At 38.9% G+C, this 21,604-nt stretch overlaps 2 protein-coding genes across 13 annotated transcripts; one reads left to right on the top strand and one right to left on the bottom strand.

The window, feature by feature from the left end:
- Positions 1-662: 662 nt before the first annotated feature.
- On the bottom strand, positions 663-13,811 carry Lpin (phosphatidate phosphatase LPIN). Of its 5 annotated transcripts, XR_013041651.1 has the most exons (12): positions 13,440-13,809; positions 8,574-9,436; positions 7,313-8,296; positions 7,101-7,240; positions 6,743-6,954; positions 6,425-6,604; positions 5,746-6,282; positions 5,332-5,663; positions 4,736-5,239; positions 4,543-4,646; positions 3,514-4,102; positions 2,747-2,924 (listed from the first exon to the last, which is right to left on the bottom strand). XR_013041651.1 is itself a non-coding variant. In XM_012293945.2 (11 exons), the coding sequence occupies exons 2-11, from the start codon at positions 8,760-8,762 to the stop codon at positions 2,774-2,776; spliced, it is 3,207 nt and encodes a 1,068-aa protein (XP_012149335.1). In that variant the 5' UTR covers positions 8,763-9,436; positions 13,440-13,810; the 3' UTR covers positions 663-2,773. The 5 variants fall into 5 exon arrangements, 4 of the variants coding, with proteins under 4 accessions (XP_012149335.1, XP_012149336.1, XP_003706921.1 ...); XM_012293945.2 differs by lacking the exon at positions 3,514-4,102 and having other exon boundaries at positions 663-2,924; positions 5,332-5,702; positions 5,911-6,282; positions 13,440-13,810; XM_012293946.2 differs by lacking the exon at positions 3,514-4,102 and having other exon boundaries at positions 663-2,924; positions 5,332-5,699; positions 5,911-6,282; positions 13,440-13,810.
- Positions 13,812-14,204: 393 nt separating this feature from the next.
- Positions 14,205-21,535, top strand: LOC100876738 (uncharacterized). Of its 8 annotated transcripts, none has more exons than XM_076542347.1 (10): positions 15,219-15,902; positions 15,983-17,858; positions 17,939-18,100; positions 18,176-18,327; positions 18,872-19,828; positions 19,910-20,042; positions 20,136-20,288; positions 20,361-20,512; positions 20,606-20,848; positions 20,948-21,344. In XM_076542347.1, exons 5-9 carry the CDS (start codon positions 19,746-19,748, stop codon positions 20,841-20,843), a joined length of 759 nt encoding a protein of 252 aa, XP_076398462.1. In that variant the 5' UTR covers positions 15,219-15,902; positions 15,983-17,858; positions 17,939-18,100; positions 18,176-18,327; positions 18,872-19,745; the 3' UTR covers positions 20,844-20,848; positions 20,948-21,344. The 8 variants fall into 8 exon arrangements, with proteins under 8 accessions (XP_076398466.1, XP_076398462.1, XP_076398465.1 ...); XM_076542350.1 differs by having other exon boundaries at positions 15,219-16,192; positions 17,773-17,858; XM_076542349.1 differs by having other exon boundaries at positions 15,496-15,512.
- Positions 21,536-21,604: the final 69 nt, after the last annotated feature.

Genomic DNA, 21,604 nt, shown 5'->3' with positions numbered 1-21,604 from the left:
AATGAGCGATATAAATTCTAACGAAAGAAGCAGCACAGTGTTCGTCGATTCTGTAAATGCATCGTATAACGAAGAAAATAGGAAACGTAACAGACGAAAATCAAAGTACGAGGTAAATATCGATAATCAATAGAGCAAATAAATGTTGCGTTGAAAAAATTTTACGAGATCTTTTCCGCGAATAAATTGACTTAATTAGGGGATCAAAACACGATGGCCAAGTAGAACTTCAATAAATGCTTTGTAACGATATCGGAGAGTATATTTTCCAAAGCGCCATTCAAGTTGAACTTCAAAATAGTCGTGTTTCTTATAAACATATGTGCTACTCAGATTTTATTATGGAAAATAAATAAGTCGATGATATTCGCAAAAATTCATTATCGTTTTTATATTAACTTACCATTTATTCATATTTAAACCTTCAGAATATATATGATTATAACATACGAGACTTTATGCTATAATACGTAGAACAAAATACGTGGAGCTAGAAAAAGTGCAAAGCACTCTGTTACGTTGCAAAACTTGTATCTTTATCGTCTTTGGTCCGATAACATATTTAATAGACTCGAGATTTAAGCATAACAATAGTGTTACCCAGTGTATGATTAAAAACCGAGAAGAATGTAAAAATTCATAAAACACCAAAGGATATGTAATATTGTTTAAAGTTGTATTTATTTTGTAAACGTTTTAACTCGATCATGCAGTATTTATTTTTATTGCGAGAAAGCATTTCAGGTCTTAATTTGCAATAATTACTACGGAATGCTTTGAAATATTACGAGTTGATATCGATAGAACACGTACAATCGGGTGCAATTTCATTGTTGTTACTTCTTTGATTAAAAATTCGTTAATACATAACAATTTGAAAATACCGCCTACGTAAATACATACAAAATTATCTTACAAAGTATCCTATGAACGAAATTATAAATAAATTTTAATTTATTTGTACTAAGAGTAACATACTTAATAACAGAAATAAAAAATACTACCCAAAATTAAACCTCATAATTCGCACATCCATACGTTCGTGCCGGTTGGTTATTACGTATTATAGAATGGATGCGATACGTATAATTATTATTGTTGTTAATATTCATAGAATAATGTCATGACAATATTAACAACAGCAATAATAATTATTACTACCTTATGTCTTAATCCAAGGATATTAGTCGTGCATTGCTTAGTTTGTTTATCCTAATGTTTTGCATAACGAAATAAATCATCAAGAATCGTTTTTGCATTGAGCAAAAATTGTCAACACGTAATTAGAATACAATACTGTACCATCAAATAACCTGCATCTCTAGCACTCTTAGTAGCGAATAGCAACAAATTGATGTCGAGATATCGATATTCTTTCTTACAAATAATTACTCGAAATAATAAAAGTTCTTAAGTTCTATTCATAACAGCGCATTCTGAATACGAATCGTTGATGTTTATTTAAAACTCATAACATACTTTGCAATCCTATTTTCTTTGGTCGAAAATAGTTGTACTTTCGCTCTGTCGGCGATACGAATTATAAGAGATATTTTAAAAAACTGGCTTCCTCCTAAATTTTATCACGACAGTTTCGTAACGAAAAGAATAATAACCTAATCTACTTCGTTAGCACGTACCTTCAGGTGATGCACTTTGAAAGACATCGAAGTCATATACAAACGTTAAAATCAATTTAACGATACGTTTACATTACTAAAGATATATGCACTGTATAGAGAAGTCAGAGTGATATCGACAGAAAAAAACCTATAGAAATATCCGTTGATCGTGCTTCGCACGAACTCGTCTTATACACTGTGATCGTCCTGACTGTTAAGGAAATAGTAGTTTGTTCGAAATATCACAATACATAAATGATTACATATTCTAGGATATGGCAATCTCACAGCACACTAATTCAATGGAGAGATCTTGTAAAAAAATAAATAAACATTTCTTTAACTAAATATTCCATAAAAGTAATCTAACATAAAGATTTAAATTATATTATAATACCTTACATTTTCGCGTACTAGAGTGATTACAATTACGATTATGATTAACGGATTATTAGAAGTTTTAAATAAAATGAAAGTTTACAGGAATAAACAGCAATACGTTACACGTATTAAACTATATTATGTTCGACTAATAAGCAAAACTCTCTGGCATAATGAACCTCTTTTGTTAAACGCATCAATGAATCACTTTACGCGTAAACTTTCTTCGGTTATTCATTTAATGGATAGTACCTTACGAGAAAACGCGTGCATTGCTTTTTGATCACGGCATGTAAGCAGTTCGTTTTAGTCTTTGTCAAGCTTGCGACTGATACAACCAACTTTTTTCTCTCCTTTTACAGTTAAGGAGCACGTATTGTGTTTTTTCGCCGACGTAATTATTTCATTGTAACTTATACTTAATCCCAATTTAGCGTTGCTGGTAACTACTATCATCGTTCTACTCTAATACGAGTGGAATGTGTAAATTCAATTGTGGATCGATGTTTTGCTTATAGATCATCCATTAATCATCTCGTGTCATTGAAAAAAGGTATTGTTTATGCAACTGTATGTTGTTGTTTGTTGGTTTTTGATCTCTAAGGAGGATACGATTATCCAGTATATAGAAACGATTACAAGTCGCATTAGTCAAGAACACTATGATCGATTACCACACAGAGTATAAAAGGTGATTAAATACGAACGATCGTTATCGAATTACGAGTAAAATACTATTCTAGTTTAACGTAAAAAGCGCGCATTTCTGCCTAAATAATTTGCTTCTGAGTATAAAGCTCTTCGAGTGGCGGTACTTCCGGTATTGGATCCCGCCAATACGCGAAATGACTAAATTCGTCCGCTGCGTCTTCTCTCCAAGCTGGGAAAAGATGATCGACGATAAAGCTCATGTTTGAGTATCTGAAAGAATAATATAAACGAATTGAGAATACGTGCGTTAACGTTCCAGATATTCGCTGATGAAAGTCAACGAGCATGATAGTAGGGGTCAATATTAAATATTTCACTGAACTGGATAAGATGTACAAGTATTGTGTTATCACACGTAACGAACGAGTTTTTAGTAAAAATTTTCGTTCTGTTATTGCACCAATTATCTCCAAATTCGAATACGTAAAGTGCTACGGTTTGGGAATTCTATAATTAATTTGTGTTTTGTTCAGGGGGAAAATAATGGGAGTGTAAAATAAAAGTTGTATGTTCGAAGTACTTGGTTGAATATTCGTGCATTAAAAAAAAAAAGACAAAAGATGAGGAAAACTATGTAACACGCGGTAATAACAAGCTTCAAACTTTTGCACTACAGTAACACATATAAAAGATATTAACAGTTTTCAAATAAATATAAATAAAATTATTAATTTCGACGGCAATTTCATTCCATATGCCCAACCTTCAGGAAAATGATTAAAGATTAGGATTGTTTAAGATGAATAAACTAATGAAAATGGAAATGATTAAAAGCAGTTGTGTAAGAACGAGTGCTTACCCTATAAATTATAAGAAGATAGGTAGAAGTTCTTGCACAACCAAATACCTCAAAGCATAACTCTAATAATATTCACTTAAGAAAATAAGCTAAACTTCTAATTTGCCTTCATAAAAAAAAAGAATTTAAAAAGAGAAATAAAAGAATTGCCATTGGAAATGTTTCTAATGTCTACTTATAGGTGTACCGTTCTCTACGTCTGCTTATTTTGTACACCGCACAGACTATCAGATACATATAAATATGTATAGAAATATGTTACGTTACATAAATCTTTAGTGCGTGTACTACTGACCATAACGTCAAGTTATCATAGAACTTTAGAGTCAGAGCATAGATTCATAAAATTGTTAAACAAAATACAATATGTATATGGAACGATATTCCAATCATGAGGTAGTAAATGTTACCAATTCTAATGAATCGAACGCAGTACCAATGGCACGAATATACTGTTAATTGTTACTATCGAAACATTATTAATTGTACTAATAAAATGAAACAGCTATGGTTGTGTCGCCATCAGTAGGTGTTTCGCATGGGCAGTGGCGGGAATAACTCATTGACGATATCGCACTGACATGCGTAACTGCAATCACAGAAACACCCGACCCATCAATATCTTTTCCTTCTCAATTACCAACATGATAAACGCATCTTCCTTTCTTGTAAAATATTCCACCCTTTTTTTTTTTGTTAAACGAAATTAGACATGTTCTCTTTTGCATTAAAATGATCGTAAACATGCTAATTAACAAATTAAATCTCATCCATTTTAACATACACTAATGTGTACCTACTGTTCCTAAACTAAAAAAATTAACATGCAACAGGCTATAAAGACTTTAATTTTTTTTTCGACAAAATTCACTGTCACGTTCAAAATAACAATAATATATACTTCTGAAGTGAAGCACTTAAAATCTTATATAAATTGTTGTACAAGCATAAGTTTTATGTAATTTCTTGTACAATTGTTGAATATAAGTTAGTATAAATAGTGTAAAAGGAATGTATACGGGTACTTACGAGGACTGGAATGTCTGTGTCAATTCGTGTTTCAATTCTCCCCTATGGTTTATAGTAAATATGCGCATAGTAGGAATTCCTACAGCTCGATATGCCCAAACATCCTAAAAGGGACAATGTTTTGATAATATTCGTTCTTACTCTAAAGAGACATGCTACTATTAAATAAGAAAATAAATAAAGAAATATTTACATTAATTCGGTTGCCGTAACCAGCGTAGAAGGGCTTCGAACCTTCCGGGAATAAAGCTTGAATATCACTGAGACACGATATCTTAAATTCTTCGGGTTTCTTTTCAATGACTTCACGATGAAATGCTGAAATTAAACTCGTTGGATTTAGAAGCAACGGTCCTTCGGGAAGCGATAAATCTCCCTGTCTAATACTTTTCAGGTACTCTCTCGTAACTTTAGCTTGTCCAATCGCTCTTGCGGATAAATAAAGCAGTTTATAGCCGTTATTTTTAATTTTTGTAAATAACTGAGCAACACCTGACTGAGCCCAATCTTTACCAACAATCGGTAGAATGTGGCCCAATACGTCAGATTTCGTAATTGTTCCGTCTATATCGGAAATAACAATTTTGTCATCCCATCTCCATTTGTAAATATGACATTTACAACGAGTCGTGCCTTGATAAGCTGTCGTCACGCTAAAAACAACTTCGTTAGCTCCGTCTTTCAAATTAAGACTTGCCTGAAAAAAAATAGACACGATAATTGATGTATAACAAGAACATTACTACGTTGTTTGTTATTGTATGTTACAATTTAATAAATTCTACGCACTATTTGAGTAGATGACAATCTTAAGGTTTTACGATATTTTTCAGTAGATTCGTAGTACGATCTCCTTTCTTTTGGTATTTTAACTCCTTGCGATTCATTCTGATTGCTATCGGAATCCTCGCTACCACTGTAGCCTTCACCTTCCCTTTCGTGGTTTTTCTCAGGTTTGGACATATCCTTCGTTAATTTTTGACGTTGTACTATCGTTTCCGTAATAGCTGTAGCTTCTGTGTTCTGATCAGTCTTAGTTTCTCTAATTGGCGTTTCATCTATTGGTGTGTTCTCCTTCGTATCGATCAATTGTTCTGAAGTTTGTACAGTGGTTCCATCAGCTGTAACGCGTAAAGTGAAAATTTTGAAGACCTCTGCTGCTATAAAAAACATAGAACGAAATTAAATATTAACGCGTCTTACTCTGATTAAGCTCCTGAGATTTTTTAGGCGGTTGCGTGGAACGTCTCCATGAAAACCATGAACTATAACCACTACGACCTTCAGGCTTGCCAATATTTTCCTGCTTTTTTTCTTCGTGCATTAAAGGTAACGGCATGCATTGTGCATACAAATTTTCAATTGTACCTTGTGGTAAATGTCTTTGAAAAACAGCATACGTCATCACTATTGGACAAGCGGTAGTCCAATTGTAGTACTTTCCATTAATTTTTACTACTAAATTTGGATTTTCGTATAATTTTGGATCGGAACAAATATCTTCGAAATGAAGTAAATTTTGACGAAAAGCCTCTTTAGATGGACCAGTTTCAGAATCTAAACCACCGCATAAGGATAAACTGATATCCATGTTGTTATCGAATATAGAATGTTTTGGTTCTTCGAAATCACTGTCTAACGACTTTGGTCCACCAATGGCACCCTCGACACTGTTTGGACTTTGAGGTAAGCTCGGACCATTACCAGATTCGGTATCTTCTTCGTCTACTCCTTTACGATCTGAAAAAAGAAACATTGTTACATGTAGATTTTATATAAAGTTCGTATAAATCACATATTTTGTTATTGTTATGATTATGAAAGGCAATTAATAATCCGTTTCTATAGAAAAAAAATATGTATTTTAAAACAAACGATATACCCTTCACGGCTGTTGAGCCTCTATGAGAAGAAGGAAAGTAGAGAGCTGCAACTTCTGGATCCAGTTCGTCGGCATTAAGGTCGCTAAGATAAATTCCTTCCGACTCTGGATTGTGTCTGACGCGAGAAGTTTTCTTCATAAACGAGAACATACCGCTAAGCATAGATCGATGTGCTTCCGCTATCGTGCAAACAATGATTAATAAACTGTTAATTTAGAACGTATCAAAGTATGCTTATTAAAAGGTATTAATCCTCGTCTAAAATAGATAAATGTACGATAATTATGAAATCTTTATACGTATAAAAAACTACTAACTGTTATTTGGCTGATTTACTGCGCTCGATGAACTCATTGAACTCCTATGAGACGGATGCGTTGATTCTGGAGGTAAACTTGGTAGTTCACCCCATCTCCAGCTTTGTTGATGACTTTTCTCTTCTTCTCGTTCCGCGCCTTCTTGAGTAATTTTTCGCATCTCAAATTCTGTGTCAGACTGAACGGGTGAGCATGGCCTAGAATCCTGATTCCTATTAAATACGATGACAATAAAGAATCGCAAACATTAATGTTGTACGCAAATAAATTTTTTGCATTCGCTTTTCGCGAATTATGTGCGAACATAAACGTGTACATGGAACATAGAAATTATAAGTATAGACAATGTCAAACTTACTTCGTAACTTCGGTATCACTGAAGAAATGAAAATCCGTTTCCGGCCGTTTTTCTGTAGTTTCTTGTAGCGAGATCTCCACTGGTTCGGCAGAAGCATTTTTTTTTTCTAACTCTCCAACTGGACTGGATTCCTTTAACATCTTTAATCGATTCATACATATGAATGGACAATCTGAAACGTACGATTATAATTTCTGTATTAAACAACTTACAGATTCGCTGAGAGATTCATCCGGAATCGATGCATCGTTCTCGCTCATTTCTGTTTGACTACTGCTACCGTTGCTAGTTTTTCTTTGAGATCCCTTCTTCTTCATGATACTTTTCCTCTTTCGTTTCCTCTTCGCCGAACTGTTATTCTTACTTTCATCGACATTTTCATCTTTTGAATTTTTTTTATTTGTCGGTACATTCGATTCGTCACTCGACTTTTCTTTACCGCTGCTTTGCACGTCTTCTATGATTGGCCTAAAATCATTCTTCACTACGCTAATTTTGCGAATTCTCGCGGTCGAAGTTACAGCCACAAAGGACTTTGGAGTTGACGGAGTTGGAGATGTTTCGTCGTCATTAATACCATCCATATCAAAGATTTCTTCTTCGTTCTTTAGGGTATCATGTTTTTCTCCTTTGGTATTCCAATCTCTTAACAGAGCTTTTTCAAATTTTTGCCTTTGGTCCGCAGGTAGTTCAGGAAAATTTTCTTTAAATAATCTCTCTCTTTCCTCGCTTTTAAGAGCAGAGTATTGTTCGCATATCATTTGCTGCTTTTGTAGCGTAGATACATCGTCGAAATGTTCTTTAAACATTTCTTCTCTCTCTTCAGGAGTTAATGATGCAATTTGAAGCCATTTTGCACGATGCTCTGCAGGAAGATCAGAAAACTGCTCGATTAAAAATTTCTCTCTTTGATCTGCTGGCAAAGCCGACATTTGTTCCCATTTTTCTCTTTCTATAGATAAAACAGATTCTATGAGAATCTTGTCCCTTTGTTCGGGAGGTAGGTCGGAGAGAAGATTGAATCTAGATGGTGGAAAACAGTTGTCATCAGGAATGGGTGAACAAGCCAAATGCGGTGGAATTTCTGTATCGGTTGGAGAGCCATCGGAACTGACTTCTTCGACGAAGAAAGCTTCTCCCGAATCTCCCAATTTCATGTGAATTTGTCTAGGTTCTCCATTTATTTCTATGTCCACCTATTAAAAAACAATTTGATACGCTCTTGTAACACCTTAACTTAATATATTTAAAAGTAGATTTACGTATGCAGAAATAACTGATTGATAAAATATGGAAGATAAAATATGAAAGATAAGATATGAAAACAAAGTTCAAAACAATTTATTGTAAAAGTTCAACGCGAGGTGAATACTGTCATTGTCATTCTAGAATTTTCTGCAACATATCATTAAGAGAAGATAGTTTAATAGGATGAACTATGTACGTGCATGATAAAAATGAGCCAAAACTTACAATTTTTTCTCTAGATCGTAGAACACCGAGTTTCCCAAAGCGAACGTGAAAGGGTGAACAAGTAAATGATCCATCCGGTTGTTCAACAACGACGACATCGATAGCACCGGTGAGCGTCGCTGCGTTGATTTCATTATAGAAATCACGAAAATTACTTATAAACTTGCCAATGTAGTTCATACTGTACATCTTAAATTCACGTATGGTACAACCACTTCCCAAATATATTTTCGACAAATTTCACCGCGTTGCAACGGCGAAAGTGTAATAAAATATTTCAAAGTTACCGCGAGAATAAAGGGACGTATCTCTCGAGAGATATTCCGAGGTGAAATCCAGATATACCGAGTTTGAAAATTTACTTAACCATATCGAGATATCGTTTCGCAACGACACCTCACAAGATTGACGAAATCGAACGCTTTTGATCAAAACGAATCGAAGATCGCGATCAAAACGCGCTCGAACGAAATGTTAACGGCTCCACGGCAGAACCGTCACTGCCTCGAAATGGTAAGGAACTGTCAAGGATTCGAAGCCGGGCTATCAGTTCGAACAGGACAAGTTCACCGCACAGAACGCGTACCAAAGATTACGACTAACGAGTACAAGTTTTAGTTCGCTGAACGATACGATCCATCTAACAAAATACACTCGTAACTCGAGCAAAATGCGAATTCTTTGTTCTTAGATGGTTTACTGAGAAATCCACCCGACTACCAGCAGACGGTAGTCAAAGTTGACGTTAAAACGGGTCACGTGTGGCTTCCCAACCAATCAGAGTTTCGATACACGTCGGTCAATAAGAACCACTGTCACGTGACCAAGTGTGCCGCTAGCGCGTCCTTTGAATCGCACCAAATCTGTAACAAAAAAAGAAAGAAAGTAGAGTAGTCGTTAACGAATCGAATTAATTGTATTCGACATTCGTTGCATCACGCGCCATTCATTTACGACGTAACAAGCAATTTTAATGACCGACCTCCCGAAACAAAGGAATTCGCCAAAGGAATTAATCGAAAGTAAGCTTTCGATAAAATATATGAATTCTGAAGAGCGTTACGTGACGAACGTCGTTCGAGAAAATCCTTTAACCCCTATAGAATTACGATGCATAACGAAATCCTACAAATGCGAGAACAGAAAATAATTGTCTATTATGTAAACTCGCTTCTATTTTGCGAAACAAAAACGAAACGCGATGTATATTTAACGCGTTTATCGCTGTTCCCGCAAAATTAATTATCGTTGAACCTTCAAGCGAATAAACGTCGTAAAAATAACTAAAGTATGTTAATCTCTGTACTGTTCTATTCACGGTAATTGTTGCATTTGTTACATTAACGTGATTGTTTATTCGATTATTCTCTCGAAAGAGAAAAAGTAACGTACAAAAACATGCATTCACGATTTTGTAACGGTATTAAGTAGGGTTATATTATCATTTAAACTGTTAGGTAATCGTAAACGTGGAAGAATCGACGTTGGATTGGCGCGTCGCGTCGGTTGGTTGCGCACGCGAGCACCGCGTGCAACCTTTTCAACACGTTTCAACGATACCAACGGCAAAAAGTAAAATTCGTTTTATCGTCTTACCAAGTTCCTCTTATAAAACATTTACACCACGTTCGTCAGATCATAGAAACGGGTTGCGCGTAAATTTCGAACAATATTCATTTACGAAAACAGCAGATTCAACGTATAGCGTTCCGTCCAAGGTGATTCCAAGAATGGAAAATCTCCGAATCGAGACAGATATTTTAAACGAAGGATTACACTTTGTCCCGATTAATCGACGCGATAATTTCATTTAAATTTAGGATACAGTGCCGAATGTTGGGCTGTCGGTTCGAATTTTCGAGATAGAGATTTCGTATAAAACGATTCGAGCTTGCGTAACTAAAAAGGAACGAACCCGCTTTCGTGACAGACAGTTGGACGAATTTCAAGAAGCTCGATCATTGAAATAGTACGTTTTCTAAATTGTTCGGAATATTCCGGAACGATATTTTTGTTTACTTTGTTCGTTTGCTCTTTTTCACTGACATTTTGACGTGGCAGGCCTAAACATATTTAACGTTTAACATTTCGATCAGTGACAAACATCACGTACGCGTTATCACGATCGTTCAAAGAATTATATCGTCAAAGTTCTCGACTGCAAAGCGAATCTCTTTCGTTCGAGCGAACGTTCTCTTATTAAATCGGTAGCATCTCGGGGATACGTTTGATCACGCGAGAACGTTTCTGCCTGGATTTTAGTACACTTACGCGTTAACGTGTTTCAGCGGTTCCAAAGGTCGAGATCAACGATTCATCGCTAGTTCCTAACAACTGATCGCGGCTTAATCGCAAACTTTGCTTAGCGTCAATATTTTATCATTCTTTTCTCGCTCGAAACGAGTCAAAGCGAATTCGTGATCGAAGAGGCAAGTTCTCTTTCTCTCCTCGAAAGGGAGAGAAGACGAAACAGCTGTTTCCGGGAAGAAACGGTGCGTTTCGACCAACGATTTCTACGAACACACGATATCGCAAACGACGTGTGTCGTTAAATAGAATTCGAATCGTTCCACGTTATCCCGAAAGTATGCTATGATTAAACTCGATGACATTCGAGCGAAAACCACGAAACTAAAATGGAAATTTCGGAGTTCGAGGAGAAAAAATCTGATAAAACTGGTTTCTTCTTCTTTCTTTTAGAATCGAGTCACGTAACTTACAATCATACAATTTCCCCTTCCCTTCGAGAAGCTTATCGCTTTCTAGTTGCGGTATAGTTTATGCAAACGTCATCGTACCGAATTAATGAATCTTACAATGTGTCATTTATCGTATATCTTTTTCTTTTAGAAAGAAATTGCATTTTTCCGTATTCGTAGACAGTTCGGAAGAATTTCGTATTCGAACGATGAAATATTCTCAGGCCACGATTTGTTCGCATAACCTCTAACCATCGGATTACGAGGATTCGCGTTTACGCAACGTACTGTAAGAGCGGTTTAATTTCGCTTCGCCTTACCAGGCGAAAAAGCCCGTTTCAACGCGGTATATAGCATGTACGGTAAATGACGTAAAAGCAACGAGCGAAAGTAATCGTTTAGCGAACGCGGACCGCAGCTGCTGCTCGATACCAGGTCATTCCGACTCTCCTGGGACACTTCTGTTCCTTTTGCTTTCGATTCATGCTTTCGATCTCCTCGTTTTACGATAAAGCAACCGATACGTTACTGCAAGGTACTATGTAATATGCCGTGTACGCATGGCGGTGCTATTATGCATATGTATATGTAACTATGACCGAGCGTTGGTTATAGTTCATTGCACTTCGTCTAACTACGCAAAATACGAGTTCGCGCAAGAACGGGCGTGTGCGGTCCTTTTCTTCTTTTTCCACAGATTTTCTCGCGTGTCACACGAATAGCCTGCTACTGGATACCAATCGGAGCCCGATGGAATGTATCTCGGGCACACGGCTCGCAACAAATTATCCTCGTCTCTTAATCGTTTCACAGCGCTTCCGAAGAGCGGATGAGCGATAGCGAGTTCCAAGTTGTGGTTTCCGTGTTTTTCGTTCGAACAGAATTTCATAAGAATAGGTATCGCTTCTAAATAGAAGCTCGTTAAATCCCATTTTCAAACGGACTAATCGCTTCATCCGTCACTCTTGTTTTCGCTGAATGGTCCAACAGTGCAAAGAGATGAACGATTCGCGGATAAGATATCGAAATTTCGTACGATTGGCCTCCGTCCAGGTCGATTCGTCGGCCGTGGACTTAACATTGAACTTTGCGTATCTCGTCTACCTCGTAGAAATTTTCGAATCGCTGTTCAACCTCGATTCGAAGAAAAGCAAAAACGGACACAGGAAATCTCGAGGAAATTTGGGATTATGAATAACGAACGGCGGCCTTGAGCTTCGTTCGAGCTGCCGCTTTTGACGAAAATAAGCGAGAACGAGGGAGAGAAACCGTGTAGGTGAATCCTATCGGAAACAGTGCCAAACGGCACGAGCCAAGACATCCAATTAACTCGTGCAAAACCATCCTTCCTGTTTTTTTCCTACTTCCCGATTGTAAACATCGTCACGTTGCTTTCGCGATCGAATTAACCTGTTCCTTTCGACGCGAATCTCGATCTTTACCTTCTACGTTGAATCCTGACGATGAGTCAGAGGAGCGGACTCTAACGTTTGTCCGAGCCCGAGGCAAAAGTCGATATCGAAAACGTCCGCGTAATTAAAAACGGATAATCTTCCGTTTCTGCTTTCGTAACAATAACGAGCTAACAACGATACGCTTCTTAATTTGTTATCTCGAAACATGACGATACCATGCGGTTACAATAATACTTTTAACGTTAACTTTCGCAATAAGTAATAAGAAATTTTACGCCGTTAAAATGAAGCATTATATTTTCGAGTTAATTCTCGCAACCCGAAGGAGCACTTTTTTAATCAAAGTGCCGAGCTTCGCTACCGACAAACGCATTAAATCTTTTAACTGTACGCGCATAAGCGCATCCACGTTAAATTCCATTTACAAATCACCGTTCCTTGCGCGTCTGTCGTCCAAACGACGTAATAGTCAAGGACAATTTGACATATTCTAAAAGTCCTGTTTACGATACGTAGAGTCGAACAGAATTAACTAGTAGACTCGATGCAACGCGTGGTCGAGTGACGCAAAGATACGTTTAAGTCGCGCGAATTATCTGAGCGATACGCGCGAAGATAAAGAAGGCAAACGGCTCTCGTAAGCGCGCGCCTCCCGCTCTCTCGCGTTTTCATTCATATGCGCGTACCGTTCGTTACTGCACGCGAAAATGGAGATTCGATCGCACCGTAGCAGACGCGTCGACGCTACTTACCCGATCGCGAGTACCGTCAAAAGATTCCGTCGTTCTCTTCTTTTTTCCAAACCGGAGACGCGCGACGAAACGGACAAAAGGTTCGGAAACGAACGAGTCGAGTATCGAAGATGCAGCGAATTCCGCGAACGTAGACAAGAGGGGACTCGCGTAAATCCAATTGACGCGAGCGACCGAACAGCACCGAAGCAGCGCAACGACTAAAGAATAGAGATGCCCGAACCTCTCTCGGTTAGAACGCGCGTTACTTTATCGTGGTCGCGCGAATGCTCGCTGAATATACGCGCGGATCGCGTAAACGCGCAGCTGAGACGGAGAAAACGCGTGCGTGCCCCGTGTTTTCGCCAGTTAAACGTCTTCTGATTGGTGTTTCGAACTCGGACCAGCGATCGAGCCTCCTCCGCCCTCTAGGGAGAAAGAGCGTCGTCACGAGGAAAAGAGACGAAAGGAAACGAAACGCGTCGGATCGTTGACCTAGATTGGCCGCTGACTACCGCGTATCTACGACCGTGATAACCGCGTCGCTGTAGAAAAAACACATTGTTTTCGACGTTTCGCTAACGAGGTCTATTCGATCGAATTTCACCTGGATCGCTTTACCTCTCCTCTCTTTCCTCGTTCCACTTTTTCGTGCTTCTTCCGGTAAAAAAAGAAAACGCGTATAGACATTATGGTTTCATTCGAACGTTCAGCGGCGTAAAAGGAGAAAAGCGCGGGAATGAATCGTATCTGCCGATCAAAAGGTATACTCTTTCTCTCTTTCGCGTGTCGAGTTGTTTGACCCGAACGTCGATCTTAACGTAACGATCACCTTGAACCGAAAGAGAAGGAGCACGCGTAATTAGCGTTGCAAATCAATGATCGACAACTGTGGGAAAACACGGTAGCGCGACAAAGGCCGTGGAGGAACCTGTTTCATTCTTTCGAATGTCGGTATATTACGATCGCGAAGATTAGTCCGATAAACGTACGCGATCGCGTACGGAAAAACAAACGGATTTCGCAATCGAGCCTCGAGCAGGTAATAGAGCGACGCGTCACGACACAGATACGTTACATTCATCGACTCGAGCTTTCTCGTTGGAGGAGTAAGACCTGTTTGCCGAATCGTGACGCGTACAGGAGGTTCGGGGAACCGGAACGACGATACAGGAATAACGCCACTAGGAAAACAACTTTGTTTTTGCGGTTAATGTTTTGCTTAGTCGCGTGTCGACAAACACTGGAATCAACCGGTCGGGGAAAGAGAGAGGGATAGCAGGAAAATATTAGAATAGAGTTAGAGAATTGGCAAGGTAACGTGTTTTCGACGTCCGCGTTGTCACGCGAACTATCGTGTCGTCGAAACCGTTCATTAATTCGACAAAATTTCAATGTCGCGAAGCCTATCTCTGTCGAGTTTCGTGACCGACGTTGACGCGTTGTTGCTGTTATCGAAACAAAATAATTATTTACGGTAAGTCGAATTCGAGACTGATTGTTTCGAAAATACTGTTTCTCGACTGATGGAAATACGTTGCGCGACCAACGATAGGAGATTCTCGAAAACAAAGGCCGAAAAAACAGACCGATACGAAAATCGTGGAAAGAGAAAAGAAAGCTTAACGAACTGTTGCGTAGGTTAATCGATAACGCGTAGATACATGTGCGACGAACGACGAAAGCGTTTGTCGTATCGAACATTATAATTAAATGATACGTACTTCCCTGTGCGCTGTATCCGCGTGTCGCGGTAAACAACGATGTTGTTGTTGATCCCGTGTGTTTATCTACTTGACGCGGATGTTAGCTAGCTGCCGCGTTACTCCTATACCGTAAAGGCGAGGGAAAGGGTAAAAATAACGCGATAAATCTTCGCGCCGCGTCTAATTGTTTTTCCCATCATAAATTAAAGAACCGACCATGTTTTGCTTCGTTTGTTTTCGTCCGTTCATTCGTTACTCGTTCGAAGCGTTCTAGCTGTTTGTCCGCTTCTGCCAAGGAAAGTGGTAGTCGATCTCTGCCAATAGTTTATCGCGGCGGTTCGTTCGCTCACTCGTTCGGTCTAACGGCGAATAAACAAACGCCGTTAAGGTAGCTACCTTACGAGTAAATGTTTTATGATCTTCGCGAGGGCACCACGTAACAAAGAAACGGTGCTCGTTTACGTCGATAATATCGGAGAATCGTTTTTCTCGCCGAGTAATCGCGACACGGTTCGAGTCCGCGCTCGCCTTCGAGATATCGTTCTCCACGCTCGGTTCGATCGATAACGAATATTTAAAAACAGAACCGTCCTATTTGTAGATAACAATGCTAATTGTAGTTACGAACGTTTCGATCTATCGATCGGCATGTTTGCGTAACAAAAAATGCAACCTGTTCGAAGCGACGAGGCAACGAATAACGACGATACCGCGCTTTAATTTTACCGAAAAATTAGTTTTTCGAAAGAAATAGTGCTCCTGGCAAAATAAAATCGAGGTGATTGCTTTCGTTTCGTGAATCTTTCGCGAGCAAACGATACCGAAATGCGACAGAAACTGCTTTCTTCGATCAAACAGGCCTTTCTTCGTTGCGTCGTCGTGGCAGTCGTTTTCGTATCTTCTACCCAGCAAAACTTGGATTCGGAGGCTCACCTAGAAGAATGGTTTCGAGTCAATCTGACAGATTATGCCGATCATTTATTACCTCTGGTATCGAACTTTATCGCCGAAAACGAGATGGATCCATTGACGATTCCGGACGCTGCTCAAAGTTACTGGATCGTTGGTGTATGTATACGTACAGTAGCGGATAAGAAAACGCGTGTAAACTAAATGATTTTTTTATAAATATATATATTACAGAAACGGGTAAGTACGTTTTATTAAAAAGACCGAAACAGGTTAAAAATTCCTATTATTCTTATTTGTCCGTGATTATATCGCGTAAATACAGTCGTATAAACAAAAGAATAGAAGATGTCGAACAGATTGTGGAGTTAACGCCAATGTACGCGCGTTTCCCGGTACGTTCGATCGGGTTCTGAACGGTAACGCGCGTTGACGCGTCGAAAAAGTGGGTCACGGGGTCGAAAACGAGATTCAAGATCAATGGGACAGTAGTGCGTGAAAGCGAACGCGGGAACCTTCGGATCAACGAAAGCGAAATAAACGAACGTTGAACAACTCGACGAACGAATGAAAACGAAAGTGAAGCGAGAACGGCGTGCCGCGCGTCGGATCTCGGTCGATGAACCTTATTAAGGTTAAGGATTCCATCGGCATACTCCAGCTATTTGTTTAAAAAAATTATAAATAAATTTCTGGCAATTTCAGAATCCAGCGTTGCGTGACGTCACCAGTTCTGCCGTCGTCGCGTCCAGATACTTTTATACGACCGTTCTTAGCCGTACAGGTTAAAATATACGTATACTCTATTTCAAATATACGATTCTTCCTCGCGTGTACAGGATAAAAGAAACACGATTCGTTGCAATTGCAATTAGAAGGAAACTATCACTTTTAGGTGGACCGATGTTCCGCGATCTTCGACGAGGTATTTGCGTCTTAATCGTGATTTGTGCAAAAATAAAGTTATTTATTTAAAATAAAGCATAAGGAAAGATAAGAAAGCACAGTCGATTAACTAATTTCTTTAATTATTGCCTCTTGAAGATACAATTTAAACCTTATCTTCGTATCGTTGCACCTGCTCGTTCGATTAACAATTTTTTTTCAAACATTGATTGCGGAAAAACAAACTGAACAAGTTCTTACGATTCGTGACGTAATTCGTTATAAACACGATTATACCGATTATAGTCGCAACTATTATATTTTGATCGATTACGTAAAGGAAGATCGAACAAAGATATACGAAGAATTTGATTAATCAGTTCTCCGCTGCTTTATTGACAATCGATAATTTATTATTCCGATAACATGTAGAATTAATTGCTTGATGAATGATGGAGAAACAAGGACGGCAGGGTGACCTCGGAAAGTAGAAGAAATCTGGAGAAAAAATGGTGAATGACGGTACTCGAGCTGTTACAGCATAATAGATTCGTAAATCCAGCAGGTATATTAGAATCGTTGAAAATATTTGAAATTTGAAGCGGTCAACGGTTCTTTTTCGCAGCTGTGTACCAGATGAGTGAAATTTGCGAAGCATGTTTTTTTGTCGAGTTAGCACGTTTTCCTGTATGCTTTACGATTCGATGACTCACGAACCGTTCCCGAGGCCATCACGAGGCCATCGTGTTCGTCGTTTCGGGTCAATCGCTGCTCGAGGATGACCGTTGTATAGGGACCCATTTATTTCTTTCCTACCAGATGTTTGCTAACTACTTACCTGTCTTTTCCGCCAGATTTTTATGGCATTGAAACTGCGGATTCAACGGTGCAGCTATGATCACCTTGCTCTTAACGACATGTTTTTGTGGTATTCGCAAAAGTAATATAAAGTAGAAGGCAGAACAGACCGAAACGTTGTACGTTATTTATCGAATGCTTTACGTATTTTTTTCTTTTCAGTCATTGTTGTTCCTACCAGCGATATACACCGAATTAACGTATTCTTTTTCTTCGGGGTCGATGCACTATTTATCGAAATTAGAGCATTACGGTGCCATTACTGTCGCGTACACGGGTCAAACGTTAACCATCGACGCAAACATCGCGTTTGACAGCGTTCTGGTAACTATAATCGAATATATTCTTTGCTGTCGATAGAAAAAATTTAACAATTTCTTTCTTTTCGCTTTGACACAGCTCACCTACGATTATTTCGTAAAAGTACTCCTTTTGGAACAACGGGGAAAAATATTCGCCGATGCGAGTTCGATTTGGGCCAACGTTAAACTCAACTTCGATATTCTCACTTGTCGAGTTACTCTAAAGACGATCGAACTAACCGATATCAAGTATGCGATCGAACTATCCCTTTCTCGATACGTAATTATAAATGTTGGAGAAGTTTGCCAAATATTATAGTTATTATTGCTCTTAAATCGATGTTTCCTTTTTTAACTTATCACCTTTCAAATCGTATTTGCTAAAAGGTTTTTCAGATGTCACAATATTCGCGATCGGTATCATCCGACAATATCAGATTGATCGCATCGCGCGTCTTTAGATAATTTATACATACATCGTATTATAATATAATCAATTGGTGATCGTTTACGATAAAATATGACAGTAGGATTTACTGCATAAAATGTTTGTCAGAATCATGAACAATGAAATAGGAAATCCGCGAACACTGATTCGTTTCACGAGTTTACCGTTTCCGTAGGACATTCAATTTTCTACTTTTCAAAGAAAGTTTAATAAATTTGTTCCGAGTACAGTTCGCAATGCGCAAAAAACGTTGGCAACTTTCTTCCATTTAGAACGATAGTGTTTCTTCCGATAATGCGTGCCGATCACTCGATCACGCTATTGTAAATAATCTTTTTTTCACAGATCCATTACTATCTGGATTCAAGGAAGCACTTTAACGGAACAACTGATTACGCCATTTTGCAATATTGGAGCATTTGTAATTAAAAATGCGTTGATAAAGCTGATCGAAGAACAAGTATCGGCGTCTCTTCGAACACATTTCGACCGGATAAACGCGACAATTTGTCCTTGGAATCCCGTTCCAATTTAGAAATTTTGCTTCTCATTTATGAAAGGAGCTTCGTTCTAGGTGCCAGGACAATAACGGTCGTAAGAGCATATGGATGCGTGTACGGCACACTATGAAGCGATAATGGACTATGTTTTAAGAGTGGAACAGATATCGTTAATATTTCGTGAACGTAACGTGTTCCAGCGGCCCAACATTCTTGCTTACTTCTCCTTAAAGCGAACAAAGTTGAGCGTAACCACGTTTAGCGTTCCGCTTCGGAATTATTGGTAAATCAATGTTTACCAATTAGTAAAATAGCGCGTGCGAAATGCGTGGCATAAAATCGCTATTCCAAGAATCTCGTAAATCTCCGTGACGCGTCTAACACGGCACGACGAGTCTATCGAGATGCTCGATGTAAAAAGAACGGCTTCGGTCGGCTAAAAATTGCGTTGTATATTGGACTAGTTTTCTTTCAATAAAATCTGAAAATTTTTCAAATTTCGCATGATTTTTATCTTCTCAGCATCCTACAATGCGCGAGATTGTGTTTGATTAATTGGTCGGAGTACTCGAGAATGAAAACGATAATGCTCATAAAAGTTGTTGAAGATAAGATACTATCGGATAATGCGTCGAACAGTAGTAATAAAAAAGAGGAGTCGGATCGAAGAGGAATAGTCGAACCATTGACGATTGACCGTTCGGATCCATCGACGCACCATGGCAGCTCAAATTCGATTTTTCGCTTTACTTCTCGTTTCGGCGTTGTTCGTCACCGGCCACGCGAATCTGCTCGATGACAAGTAAGTTTTCTACACCGAATATCGTTGCTTCCATTGGAAACGAATTCGATGAGAATTCAAATTCTGCTTTTCTTCTCGCAGTCAGGACATTACCACTTACGGTAGAACGTTGAACATCAGCGCGATAGTCGACACCGTATTGCCCACGATTCGTGATCATATACTGTCGGGAGGTTTGGACCCTTTGAAATTGGACGACATACACGAGAGTTTGGTATTTATTATACTCGTTACGCGTATTACCGGATAATTTTTCTTCGATTGTCCCGATTTTGTTGAATTCGAGCGTTGGCTCTTACTTTTGCAGCAAGGTGTAATCATAGGCGGCAAATCTATCGATTTGACGAATGGACAGCTTCAAGGATTATCGGATATAACTCGAACAAATGATGCTCTCGTAGTTCCCAACGAAGACGGAAGTTACACTTTGGACGCAACGTTTGGATTCGATATACTCGACGTAAGCTGAAAAAATACCGATCGATATTTCAACTGCGACGCGAAAAATGTTACGTTTCATAAACATTTTCAGGCAAACTTCGACTACCGGTACAAGGGTTTCTTGATCTCGAGGAGTGGAGAGCTGAATGGACGTTTCAACAACATCGAAATAAAGATAATCGCGGATGCGTGCTTATCCAAGAAAACCGTTACTCTGCGCTCCGTCAACGTTGTCAGACTCGAGTAGGTATCACCGTTTTCGCGTAAACGTTCGTGTTCATTTTTTCGACAGCTCCGAAATGTTCTTCCGAAACTTGAACGTTCTTTTGTTTTCAGTAAAGTGAGCTTAACTCTTAAAGGCCATAAGATCGATGCCATCTTGAACGCTATAATTAAACGTATCACGTCAAAGTTCCGTAATTCGATTATAAAGTTGGTGGAGAGTAAGGCTCTGGAGAGCGCACAGAAATATCTGAACAAAGTGATCGCAAGTGTCTCGTACGCAAAACAATTTGTGGCGGACAACAACATTCTGCGATCGGTACCAACCACCTACGACTTCATCGAGGTTTAATCTATGTAAGTACAAACGATTACCCGCGTACCGAAAAATGATCGTTTTCGAACAAACAACAATATACCGAATAGTTTCCTTAAATATAATAATGCGTGTTACAGATCCCACGTTGACTTACATATTTCGAAACGTAGCGTCATAAATGGGGAACAATATCGATATCGACGCGCTCCTGACACGATACAAGAGTAGTACCGTGTTAACAGTTTCAAAGTTCCGATAACACATCGCGTCCCAACGGCGATTCGAAACTTTGATCTCACTAAATTTTTCATGTTCTAATCTGGCGTTTTAATTGGAAGATATAAATTAAGAAACAGCGATTCCCCTGTGAAAACGTTTCATTGGTCGTTACGTTCCGTGTTTTATTTCTTGCAGCAATAAAGGAAATTAAGAAAATAGAATGAAATTTCATTGCCATCCTATCTATACCTATACAATAGACACATCGAAATTTCAATTATTGTCCATTTTCGTATACGACGATCGCGTTAACGATGCGCGCAGAGATTTGTCGATATAAAGACTATTTTGAACGTTCGATTTGCAGAGTTGCGACGGTTGAAAATTCTTAACGAATCGAATCGGTCCGTGCGAAGAAGCATGAAATTGTCAAGTCGAGTCGGGCCGTGTTGAATGAAGCCGAATCGAGCGGTACCGAGCCGAACCGAGCTCGGCCGAGCAGAGCCGAGCCGAGCGGACGACGCGACGCCGCCTCGGCGGATGTCGACGGCGAGATTACGGTGAACGAGAGAGAA

The sequence above is a fragment of the Megachile rotundata genome, chromosome 2 (assembly GCF_050947335.1).
Source record: "Megachile rotundata isolate GNS110a chromosome 2, iyMegRotu1, whole genome shotgun sequence".
NCBI lineage: Eukaryota > Metazoa > Arthropoda > Insecta > Hymenoptera > Megachilidae > Megachile > Megachile rotundata.
This window is presented reverse-complemented; position numbering and strand designations above follow the sequence as displayed.

Excerpts from the sequence above, each read along its gene's own strand:
- Lpin (XM_003706873.3), bottom strand. The coding sequence starts at position 8,762 with ATGTACAGTATGAACTACATTGGCAAGTTTATAAGTAATTTTCGTGAT. Across the intron at positions 8,297-8,573 it reads TACGATCTAGAGAAAAAATT|GTGGACATAGAAATAAATGG; the intron begins GTAAGTTTTGGC and ends GTTTTTTAATAG. Across the intron at positions 5,664-5,745 it reads ATCTCAGGAGCTTAATCAGA|CTGATGGAACCACTGTACAA; the intron begins GTAAGACGCGTT and ends TACGCGTTACAG.
- LOC100876738 (XM_076542345.1), top strand. The coding sequence starts at position 19,746 with ATGGCAGCTCAAATTCGATTTTTCGCTTTACTTCTCGTTTCGGCGTTG. Across the intron at positions 20,289-20,360 it reads TTGGATTCGATATACTCGAC|GCAAACTTCGACTACCGGTA; the intron begins GTAAGCTGAAAA and ends AAACATTTTCAG. Across the intron at positions 20,513-20,605 it reads GTCAACGTTGTCAGACTCGA|TAAAGTGAGCTTAACTCTTA; the intron begins GTAGGTATCACC and ends TTTTGTTTTCAG.